The sequence below is a fragment of the Salmo salar genome, chromosome ssa24, assembly GCF_905237065.1.
Source record: "Salmo salar chromosome ssa24, Ssal_v3.1, whole genome shotgun sequence".
NCBI classification, from domain to species: Eukaryota; Metazoa; Chordata; class Actinopteri; order Salmoniformes; family Salmonidae; genus Salmo; species Salmo salar.
Window position 1 is genome coordinate 28012209 of NC_059465.1, and position 13326 is coordinate 28025534.

Consider the following 13326-nt stretch of genomic DNA (forward strand, 5'->3'; position numbering starts at 1 on the left):
CTCTCCCTGAGACAGCCTCGGCGAGTGGGGTCACGGCCTTGGTCTGCCATTATCAATGGCGACCCTGGGAGGTTTAAGTGCCTTGCTCAAGGGCACATAAACAGATGTTTCACCTTGTCGACTCTGGGATTCAAACTGACAACCTTTCAGTTACTAGGCCCACCGCTAACCACTAGGCTACCTGCCACCAGGTGTGTCTCTCGAAGAGTTTCCTTCTAGTTTTATATCTTACAGATTGGACATCAAATATAATGGAATCAAACCAAAACACAATGATGATGATGGTTATGATAATTATGATTTCCAAAGCAATGACAACATACATTAGTTAAGAACAGCAACATGTCCCTGCTGGCGGTATGTACAGCATTACCCTTTTCCCACTTCCAGTCCAGCTCCAGTGTTCCTATCTGCTCCGGTCCAGGGTTTGGCAGCAGCCTGCCATCTGTGCGGCAGAGTAGTCTCTCGTGCACTGGTGTCTGATGTCGCACTAGGCATGAGAAGAATGTCATTGACGTCAGTGCAGTCCCTGTCAGAGAGAATGGCACCCCACCCACTGATACCAAACCAGAGAGGGAGAGAGATAACGAGAGAGGGATAACGAGAGAGGGAGAGAGATAACGAGAGGGGGAGAGATAACGAGAGAGGGAGAGGGAGAATGATATACGGAGGGAGAGGGAGGGAAAAGGAAAAAGATGAAGAGGAGGAGGAGAGGCAGAGAAATGTAAAAGAGAGGGTGAGGCAGGGGGCAAAGAGGAAAAAGTAATGTAATGCCGATGTTTGTGAGGGTTGTGAGTTATGTTGGGAATATTACTGTACATGTGGCACACACATACGCACACACACTCCATTGCCCTCCAGACTGCCCTTTCCCACCTAGACAAAATGAATACCTACGTAAAAATGCTGTTCATTGACTACAGCTCAGCGTGCAACACCATAGTTCCCTCGAAGCTCATCACTAAGCTAAGAACCCTGGGACTAAACACCTCGCTTTGCAACTGGATCCTGGACTTCCTGATGGGCCGACCCCAGGTGGTGAGGGTAAGCAACAACACATCCGCCACACTGACCCTCATCACAGGGCCCCTCAGGCCCTGTTCACCCACAAAGTTTGCCGACGACACAACGGTGGTAGGCCTGGTGGTGGCAGGTCTGATCACCGACGGCAATGAGACAGCCTGCAGGGGGAGGTCAGAGACTTAGCAGTGTGTTGCCAGGACAACAATCTCTCCCTCAGTGTCAGTAAGACCAAGGAGCTGATCGTGGACTACAGGAAACAGAGGGCCGAGCACGCCCCAATTGACATCGACAGGGCTTTAGTGGAGCAGGTCGAGAGCTTCAAGTTCCTCGATATCCACATCACTAAGGATCTATCATGGTCCAAACACACCACCACAGTCGTAAAGACGGCACGACAACGCCTCTTCCCCTCCGGAGGCTGAAAAGATTTGGCATGGACCCTCATCCTCAAAAAGTTCTACAGCTGCACCATCGAGAACATCTTGACTGGCTGCATCACCGTTTGGTGTTTCAACTGCTCTTCATCCGACTGCAAGGCACTACAGAGGGTAGGTGTGTACGACCCAGTACATCACTGGGGCCGAGCTCCCTGCCATCCAGGTTCTCTATACCAGGCGGTGTCAGAGGATGGCCCAAAATACTGTCAAAGACTCCAGCCACCCAAGCTACAGGCTGTTCTCTCTGCTACCGTACGGCAATAGCTACCAACAGGACCCTGAACAGCTTCTATCCCCAAGCCTTAAGACTTCTAAACAAGACTGCAAAATAACTAATCAAATGGCTACCCGGACTACCTGCGTACAGGTACATAGCTACCTCAATTTCCTCGTACCCCTGCATATCGAATCATATAGCCATGTTATTTCCTACTCCCTGTATATAGCCATGTTATTTCCTACATGTATAGGAGATGAGAAATAGAGTCAATCGCAGGACACCGAACTCGGTAAAACATATGTCTTTACTCTAGGAAAATTTCATATACAAAATCCACGCAGGGTTAAAACACTAACGAAATACATACAACGAACATGACCAACAGTAAAACAATAACGCACAAAAATTCATGAATATCAGAGGGTTTAAATAGGGAAGTAATCATAATGAAATGGGAACCAGGTGTGAACAATCAAGACATAACACATGGACAAAGAAACATGGATCGGTGGCAGCTAGAAAGCCGGTGACGATGACCGCCGAACGCCGCCCGAACAAGGAGAGGCATCAACTTCGGCGGAAGTCGTGACAACTACTCCCTGTATATAGCCATGTTGATTACTACTCCCTGTATATAGCCATGTTGATTACTACTCCCTGTATATAGCCATGTTGATTACTACTCCCTGTATATAGCCATGTTGATTACTACTCCCTGTATATAGCCATGTTGATTACTACTCCCTGTATATAGCCATGTTGATTACTACTCCCTGTATATAGCCATGTTGATTACTACTCCCTGTATATAGCCATGTTGATTACTACTCCCTGTATATAGCCATGTTGATTACTACTCCCTGTATATAGCCATGTTGATTACTACTCCCTGTATATAGCCATGTTGATTACTACTCCCTGTATATAGCCATGTTGATTACTACTCCCTGTATATAGCCATGTTGATTACTACTCCCTGTATATAGCCATGTTGATTACTACTCCCTGTATATAGCCATGTTGATTACTACTCCCTGTATATAGCCATGTTGATTACTACTCCCTGTATATAGCCATGTTGATTACTACTCCCTGTATATAGCCATGTTGATTACTACTCCCTGTATATAGCCATGTTGATTACTACTCCCTGTATATAGCCATGTTGATTACTACTCCCTGTATATAGCCATGTTGATTACTACTCCCTGTATATAGCCATGTTGATTACTACTCCCTGTATATAGCCATGTTGATTACTACTCCCTGTATATAGCCATGTTGATTACTACTCCCTGTATATAGCCATGTTGATTACTACTCCCTGTATATAGCCATGTTGATTACTACTCCCTGTATATAGCCATGTTGATTACTACTCCCTGTATATAGCCATGTTGATTACTACTCCCTGTATATAGCCATGTTGATTACTACTCCCTGTATATAGCCATGTTGATTACTACTCCCTGTATATAGCCATGTTGATTACTACTCCCTGTATATAGCCATGTTGATTACTACTCCCTGTATATAGCCATGTTGATTACTACTCCCTGTATATAGCCATGTTGATTACTACTCCCTGTATATAGCCATGTTGATTACTACTCCCTGTATATAGCCATGTTGATTACTACTCCCTGTATATAGCCATGTTGATTACTACTCCCTGTATATAGCCATGTTGATTACTACTCCCTGTATATAGCCATGTTGATTACTACTCCCTGTATATAGCCATGTTGATTACTACTCCCTGTATATAGCCATGTTGATTACTACTCCCTGTATATAGCCATGTTGATTACTACTCCCTGTATATAGCCATGTTGATTACTACTCCCTGTATATAGCCATGTTGATTACTACTCCCTGTATATAGCCATGTTGATTACTACTCCCTGTATATAGCCATGTTGATTACTACTCCCTGTATATAGCCATGTTGATTACTACTCCCTGTATATAGCCATGTTGATTACTACTCCCTGTATATAGCCATGTTGATTACTACTCCCTGTATATAGCCATGTTGATTACTACTCCCTGTATATAGCCATGTTGATTACTACTCCCTGTATATAGCCATGTTGATTACTACTCCCTGTATATAGCCATGTTGATTACTACTCCCTGTATATAGCCATGTTGATTACTACTCCCTGTATATAGCCATGTTAATTTCTACTCCCTGTATATAGCCATGTTGATTACTACTCCCTGTATATAGCCATGTTGATTACTACTCCCTGTATATAGCCATGTTGATTACTACTCCCTGTATATAGCCATGTTGATTACTACTCCCTGTATATAGCCATGTTGATTACTACTCCCTGTATATAGCCATGTTGATTACTACTCCCTGTATATAGCCATGTTGATTACTACTCCCTGTATATAGCCATGTTGATTACTACTCCCTGTATATAGCCATGTTGATTACTACTCCCTGTATATAGCCATGTTGATTACTACTCCCTGTATATAGCCATGTTGATTACTACTCCCTGTATATAGCCATGTTATTTTCTACTCCCTGTATATAGCCATGTTGATTACTACTCCCTGTATATAGCCATGTTGATTACTACTCCCTGTATATAGCCATGTTGATTACTACTCCCTGTATATAGCCATGTTGATTACTACTCCCTGTATATAGCCATGTTGATTACTACTCCCTGTATATAGCCATGTTGATTACTACTCCCTGTATATAGCCATGTTGATTACTACTCCCTGTATATAGCCATGTTGATTACTACTCCCTGTATATAGCCATGTTGATTACTACTCCCTGTATATAGCCATGTTGATTACTACTCCCTGTATATAGCCATGTTATTTTCTACTCCCTGTATATAGCCATGTTGATTACTACTCCCTGTATATAGCCATGTTGATTACTACTCCCTGTATATAGCCATGTTATTTACTACTCCCTGTATATAGCCATGTTGATTACTACTCCCTGTATATAGCCATGTTGATTACTACTCCCTGTATATAGCCATGTTGATTACTACTCCCTGTATATAGCCATGTTGATTACTACTCCCTCTATATAGCCATGTTGATTACTACTCCCTGTATATAGCCATGTTGATTACTACTCCCTGTATATAGCCATGTTGATTTTACTACTCCCTGTATATAGCCATGTTGATTACTACTCCCTGTATATAGCCATGTTGATTACTACTCCCTCTATATAGTCATGTTGATTACTACTCCCTGTATATAGCCATGTTGATTACTACTCCCTGTATATAGCCATGTTGATTACTACTCCCTGTATATAGCCATGTTGATTACTACTCCCTGTATATAGCCATGTTATTTTCTACTCCCTGTATATAGCCATGTTGATTACTACTCCCTGTATATAGTCATGTTGATTACTACTCCCTGTATATAGCCATGTTATTTTCTACTCCCTGTATATAGCCATGTTGATTACTACTCCCTGTATATAGCCATGTTGATTACTACTCCCTGTATATAGCCATGTTATTTTCTACTCCCTGTATATAGCTATGTTGATTACTACTCCCTGTATATAGCCATGTTGATTACTACTCCCTGTATATAGCCATGTTGATTACTACTCCCTGTATATAGCCATGTTGATTACTACTCCCTGTATATAGCCATGTTGTTTACTACTCCCTGTATATAGTCATGTTGTTTTCTACTCCCTGTATATAGCCATGTTGATTACTACTCCCTGTATATAGTCATGTTATTTTATACTCCCTGTATATAGCCATGTTGATTACTACTCCCTGTATATAGTCATGTTGATTACTACTCCCTGTATATAGCCATGTTGATTACTACTCCCTGTATATAGTCATGTTGATTACTACTCCCTGTATATAGCCATGTTATTTTCTACTCCCTGTATATAGCCATGTTGATTACTACTCCCTGTATATAGCCATGTTATTTTCTACTCCCTGTATATAGTCATGTTATTTTTTACTCCCTGTATATAGCCATGTTGATTACTACTCCCTGTATATAGCCATGTTATTCTTACTTGTTATTTGTATTTGTTATTCACTGTGTATTTATTCCTCATGTCATTATTTCCTTTTTTTAAATGTTATTTTACCTTATCTTTATCTTATCTTTAACTCTGCATTGTTGGACCCTTTGTTGGACCCGTAAGTAAGCATTTCACACCTGTTGCCTACGAAGCATGTGACAAATAAAATGTGATTTGATTTGAATGTTCTTTACTTTGCGCCAGCTGTATTACTGTACATTAGTACATAATCAGACACACTCCAGTGCCTACAGTATGTGTGTTTTTAATCCACAGTTGATTGCTCTCTCTGTATACTTTAGTTACACACATGGTGTAATGCAACATATCTAGGGTTGCAAAGCTACTGGTAATTTACCAAAGTTACTGGAATATTCAGTAATTTTGGTAATTAACAGAAAATATATGGCAATCTATCGTAACGTTGGTAATTTATACTTGAATAACTTTTTTAAAATGTATTCATTCATATGTAGTATTCATTCTTTATATCTGTGTCCATTTTGTCTATGAGTTTCTAATGGATAGACCATATGATTCAAGAGAAAATAGCCAAATTAATGAAAAAAGCATGTAATCAACAATGGCATTGTTTTCAATTTCCTCTGCAACTCGTCCAACTATTGACTTTTTTCACAACTGCCACCAGTTTGACGTCAAAACATTGACAGCAAATACATATTGACATAGTGGTCACGTTGTCACGCTCGTCGTAAAGATGGGACCAAGGCGCAGCGGGAATATGTCTGCTCATCTTCTTTATTTAATGAGAAGAAAACGAAACAAAACACTTAATACAAAAAAACAACGACGAGAAACAGTCCTGTAAGGAACACAACTACACAAGGAACAACTACCCACAAAAACCCATGAAAAAACACCCCTACTAAATAGGACCTTCAATTAGAGGCAACGAGAAACAGCTGCCTCCAATTGAAGGTCAAACCAATAAACTAAGCATAGAAATAGATAAACTAGACACAGACATAGAAATAGACTAACATAGAACATTGTCCAACAAACCCCGAAACACATTAAACAAACACCCCCTGCCACGTCCTGACCAAACTACAATAACAAATAACCTCTTTACTGGTCAGGACGTGACAGTACCCCCCCCCCCCAAAGATGCACCTCAAAAAAAAAAAACACAAAAATACAAAACTAAACCCCAAAACAAAACAAAAATAATCCCAAACTAAAGGGAGGGAAGGGAGGGTGGCCACCCTCACCGACGGTTCTTGTGCTACACCCCCCCTTCCCAAATCCTCCTACTATGGAGGTGGCTCAGGCTCTGGCCTTAGTCCCCAACCTAACCTGTCCATCCCCGCTGAAGGCTCAGGGCTAAGGCGCGTCGCTGGAGACCTCGGGCTGATGCGCGTCGCTGGAGACCTCGGGCTGATGCGCGTCGCTGGAGACCTCGGGCTGATGCGCGTCACTGGAGACCTCGGGCTGATGCGCATCGCTGGAGACCTCGGACTGGAGGGTGACTCTGGGAGCTCCGGACTGAAGGGCCGTCTCTGCAGGCTCCGGACTGTGGGCCGTCTCTGCAGGCTCCGGACTGTGGGCCGTCTCTGCAGGCTCCGGACTGTGGGCCGTGTCTGCAGCCTCCGGACTGTGGGCCGTCTCTGCAGGCTCCAGACTGTGGGCCGTCTCTGCAGGCCGTCTCTGCAGGCTCCGGACTGTGGGCCGTCTCTGTCGGTTCCGGACTGTGGGCCATCTTTGCAGGCTCCGGACTGTAGGACGTCGCCAGAAGCACTGGACGGGGAACTGTCGCCGCAAGCTCTAGACGGGGAACTGTCGCCGGAAGCTCTGGACGGGGAACTGTCACCGGAAGCTCTGGACGGGGAACTGTTGCCGGGAAGCTCTGGACGGGGAACTGTCACCGGAAGCTCTGGACGGGGAACTGTCGCCGGAAGCTCTGGACGGGGAACTGTCGCCGGGAAGCTCTGGACGGGGAACTGTCTATTGCCTGACCTAGCCACACTCCCCGTGTGCCCCCCCAAAAAATGAATTGGGGTTGCCTCTCGTGCTTCCGTCGTTGGGCACTCTCTTCATACTGTCGCCGTTCCTCCCTCGCTGTCTCCACCTGTTTCCATGGCAGGGTCTTGTCCCCTGCCATTACCTCCGCCCGTCTTGCCCATCCGCACGCAGAGTCCGGTACGGTTGATACCAGCTCCCCGCAAGTGCCGTGCTAGAGTGGGCATCCAGCCAGTGAGAAGTGCGCCGGCACAGCACATCTGCCCACCAGTGTGTCTCCTAGGCCCAGGCTACCCTGCGCCTGCTCTACGCATGGCAGCCATCATGCCTCAGCACAGCCCAGTTCAACCCTAACCATATCCAATTGCCTTAAGTCCTCCCCAATCCTAATTTAGACAATATTAATTGGCTTTTGAGGTGACACATTTTATTCATGTATGACTTGCATAAATTTGCAGTGGGAATAGGGAATATGGACTACAATAGGAATAAAAAATATTTGATACACTGTTATTTCAGGTTTGAAAGGGGTTAGAATAGACTTCTGACACCTCAACCATGACATTGTTTGAAACTGTCTTCACCCGTATTATTTAGACTGTTCCTTTTGAAAAAGCTTCTACTAGTTCTCTGTCAGACATCTGTCTCAGGCACATACTGCATGGTACATCTCTTTTTCTTCATCCCTCTTTCTCTGTCTCTCTCCTTATCTGTACATCACCCCTCCCTCACCCCCTCTCCCTCTCTGTAGAATGGATACAAACATTGAGCTCCAGGTCCACTGCCCCATGCTCCAGGCCAGGCTTTCAGTGCGGCCCTCCCCTATCCACAGTGCAGTCCTCTCAGGCTTTAGGTACAAGCTCTGAGGAAGAGCATCGATCTGCCGTCTGGATACCAGGGAGGCTACACACACAGCATCGATAGGACGGAGCCCAGACACAACACACACTCATTGGATTATAAGCACTTTTGTCTCTGGATAGCGTTGACGTGTAGCTTTCATGCTCCAGGGAGGCTGAGAAGGCAGAGTGATGTGTTATGGTTAGCTCTCCATCTGGCGCGTGTGTGTGTGTGTGGTGTGTGCGGTAAGCGCGCACCCCCCAGCAACCCGGCCAGGCAGCCAACCAACATGCTACAGTGTGCTCCCCATTGTTCCTGCCTGGAGATGAAAACCTGCTGGGTGTGAGATTGTGGTTTGGACAGCGTCTGGACCTACTGCCCCTCCTCCTCCATCCCTCCCTCATCCCTCCATCCCTCCTCTGGGCAGACATGGGCCTGCTAATTAAACTGCTCTTCATCCTGCTCCATGACTGGAATTATATATCTTCTATGGACTGTATACTGAACCTCAGACACACACATCATTGAGAGACTGGGAGTCTGTGTTGTTTTGCATTTGTGTGTATGTATGCGTGTGTATGTCTCTGTTTTATTGTTTTATGTATCAGATCTGAACCTAAAGGCCACCCTCCATATTCCCTGACTCTGCTGTGATTTTAACTGAGGCACACTCAACAGCCTTCCTGCTCTGTAATGCTGGATGCTCATGTAAAGGACGTCACGCTGCTTGCTTAGCGAGTACCACCTTCCTCCTGATTCAGGCCATATCTGGTGTGAACTCAGGACCTGTGCATTGCTAGCGCACGTGACCGCCCTCCTGAAGCGTCTTACCAGTCAGCGCCACATGAAAAGCTAGCTATTCGCTGGTGCAAGTGGGGACACTTCAGGCTGAGGAGTATGTTTTACACATCCCCATGTGCTACACGTTGCTCTGGTTGACCATGTTCGTTGCCTGTCTCTCATGGTTCCAGGACTATATGCCCCTGTCATTCCTCCAAAGGTTTGGACAGTAGGACTTTTGGGCAGGGGGGGGGGGCTCTGGCTTTGAACAACCTGGTTCAGGGTGTTGGTCTCTGGGATAGGATTCAGGACTCTAGGCCCCTCTGGTCTCTCCCTATCAGGGTGTCTGTCTTGGGGTGGAAATCAGACTTGTGACTTGGCCCCTCTCATTCTCCTACTGGCCCCTCTGCACCAGTATGAAGAGTCACCCATGCGTCCACTCGGGGCATCTCAGCATCGCTGTGTGTGGGGAGGCAGACCCCGGGCCAGCAGTCTGCGCTAGGCCCCTGAAGCGCCCCTGTACTGACCCCCTGCCCCCCCTGTCTCGTCCCCCCAGAGGAGGCCTACCAGAAACTGGCCACCGAGACGTTGGAGGAGCTGGACTGGTGCCTGGACCAGCTGGAGACCCTGCAGACCAGACACTCAGTTGGGGAGATGGCCTCCAACAAGGTAACGACAAAAACCTTTCACTTATGTGTCATATTAAGTTTTATTTTATTTAGTTTTTGTTTAAAACAGGTGAGTACATGGATGACCAATTGTCATTTGCAGTTGAGATTGTTGGCTTCCCACATGGCTGGAACAACAACAACAAAAACTATTTTCTCTCTCTGGCCTCTTCGTGCCTCTTCTACAACAGTTGTATTTGTACTAATATTCATATTAATTCATACATCTCTTTTGTATCAGTATCTGTAGCTCTATCTAGCATTGTCATGCAGGGAGGGAGGTGTGCAGGGAGCATGCTCAGCTCAGCTCTCTCCAGCAAGGCCTTGATGTGCTGCATGCTGATCAGCTCTGGGCTCTGCTGAGAGACTGCCTGCCTGTCTGCTGATGTCACACCCCGTGATGTCACAATAGGGGGATGGGCCTGGCATGAGATACAGGCAGACAGACAAATGGATGGGACACAGTCAGACACAGATCATGTAGCTGTAACACTACCAGATGACTGACTGACAGACAGACAGACAGACAGACAGACAGACAGACAGACAGACAGACAGACAGACAGACAGACAGACAGACAGACAGACAGACAGACAGACAGGCTCTACTCTGTAGCATTGTCACTCTATAGCATAGTCGCACACACAGCTATCCCTGGTTTCCATAGCAACACACACAGGCCTGGTTGGCTTGCCGTCTCACTCCAGCACACAGTAATGGTGCTCCAATACACACACACAACCATCAACCTACAACATGGCATTTCATGACTATAACATCAAATTGAAGTATTTCATTCCGTAAATACAGAACAGTAGCATTGGATACCAGAATAGCAGTATCATTCATATATATTTGTGTTATTTTGTTCTATTCGTATATTGTGCTATACACTGCACAGGAAGGCTGATAATAATGGCTGGAATGGAGTGAATATAATGGTATCAAACACATGGAAACCAGGTGTTTGATGTGTTTCGATACCATTCCATGAATTCTGTTCCAGTCATTACTATGAGCCCATCTTCCCCAATTAAGGTGCCCCCACCCTCCGGTGATACACTGAGTGTACAAAACATTAAGAACAATCTTTCCATGGCATAGACTTACCAGGTGAATTCAGGTGAAAGCTATGATCCCTTATTGATGTCACCTGTTAAATCCACTGCAATCAGTGCATATGAAGGGGAGGAGACAGGTTAAAGAAGGATTTTTAAGCCTTGCGACAGTTGAGACATGGATTGTGTGTGTGCCATTCAGAGGGTGAATGGTCAAGACAAAAGATTGAAGTGCCTTTGAACAGGGTATGGTAGTAGGTGCCAGGTGCACTGGTTTAAATGTGTCAAGAACATCAACGCTGCTGAGTTTTTCACGCTCAACAGTTTCCTGTGGTGTGTATCAAGAATGGTCCACCACCCAATGGACATCCAGCCAACTTGACACTGTGGGAAGCATTGGAGTCAACAAGCATCCCTGTGAAATGCTTTTGACACCTTGTAGAGTCCAGGTCCTGACGAATTGAAGCTGTTCTGAGGACAAAAAGGATGCTGCTCAGTATTAGGAAGATGTTCCTAATGTTTTGTACACTCAGTGTGGCTATAGAGGGTTAGCAGGTTGCATCGTGTGCATTATAAAGGACTTAAGTAGAACTTAGAGTATAGGCTGGGGGTTCATAAGAGCTAGCTGGTGTAATTGCATGTACTGTATGTAATGGTGACATCACAGTTATTATTACACAGGAGTGATGTCATTCCATAGAGAATGTTTGTTTTGGACTGATGCCCAACCGAGCATTCTACTCGTCAATGAGCACCGATGACGATTTAATCAGAAGTGTATTACAACGGCTTGGAAATACAGTGCCGTTCAATAGGAGAAAAATAATTAGTAGGAGAACCTTGTATCATTTTGATTTCGGCAGATTGACATTAGACACAGTATAAACTTCGCTAGTTAGCTAAGATTGAGCGGAGGACACCGGATTTTAGATAGCTAACGTTAGCATTTCTAGCTATTTTTGACTAACTTTCCTAGCTAAAGACAACATTGCCAGCTGTCTAAAGTAAATTTGACGACATGATAATGCAGGCAAAGTTGTGTCCTACTAAATATTTGACCAGTTTAGCAATGTCAGCGTATTTCCGGGCACCATAGTATAATTTAGAACAACAGTTGTTAGCCTCCGTCCAGAATGAATGGGCTTTTCACAATTTTATGGCACCACTATTGCACAGCCGGTAGAGGGCGGCTTGAGAAGGTTCACCACGTGATGGATGTGCAACCTATTAATGAAATTACTAGAGGGGCTATGTCATAAACGCTCAAAGTTCTAAAATGGGATCAAAATGGTAGACATATTGGTCAGGGGGAAATCCAAACTATTCTAATTGGAATGAATGGCAGTAGAAGCATAATCCAGATTTTACTTATGCAGGAAAATAAAAGTAAGGCATGTACATATAAGAAATTGTTTAACAGAATTATTGTCAACCTAAAATCTTGTCATATAATTAGAAATACAGTTTATACAGGTTTTATACACATTTTCTGTATAAATAGCCTCTAAAATATATGTAAACTGACCATAAATGTTAAAATTGCTGTATCCTTGGAAAGCTGTGAGTGCTATTATATGATACAATATCAGCACTTGTTGCATTTATAACTTGTCTAAGTCCTATCATCTACTGATCTGAGCCAGTGTATGGCTGTGGATTGACTGCATTGTTTGAATGGAATGTTAGCATATTGGCAGATAATTAGAAAAATGTATAGAAATATTCCTTTAAAACTGGCTAGCTAGCTAACGAACATAAAGCACCGTTCAAAAGTTTGGGGTCACTTAGAAATGTCCTTGTTTTTGAAAGAAAAGCACATTTTTTGTCCATTTAAAATAACATTAAATTGATCAAAAATACAGTGTAGACATTGTTAATGTTGTAAATGACTTTTGTTGCTGGAAATGTTATGATTGATTTTGATTTTTTATGATTTTTTATGGAATATCTACATAGGCGTACAGAGGCCCATTATCAGCAACCATCACTCCTGTGTTCCAATGGCACGTTGTGTTAGCCAATCCAAGTTTATAATTTTAAAAGGCTGATTGATCATTAGAAAACCCTTTTGCAATTATGTTAGCACAGCTGAAAACTGTTGTTCTTATTAAAGATGCAATAAAACTGGCCTTCTTTAGACTAGTTGAGTATCTGGAGCATCAGCATTTGTGGGTTCAATTACAGGCTCACAATGGCCAGAAACAAAGACTTTTCTTCTGAAACTCAACAGTCTATTCTTGTTCTGAGGAATGAAGGCTATTC

General features: G+C 44.0%; 1 protein-coding gene across 2 annotated transcripts in view; it reads left to right on the top strand.

Annotated features, from left to right (window-relative positions):
* Positions 1 to 13326, top strand: part of LOC106585720 (cAMP-specific 3',5'-cyclic phosphodiesterase 4D) — a 60618-nt gene that overhangs the window by 33946 nt on the left and 13346 nt on the right. For both annotated transcript variants that reach the window (XM_014172261.2, XM_014172263.2), the window contains exon 6: positions 9894 to 10006. In XM_014172261.2, the coding sequence (XP_014027736.1) occupies positions 9894 to 10006 (113 nt within the window). The remainder of the gene's footprint in view (positions 1 to 9893; positions 10007 to 13326) is intronic.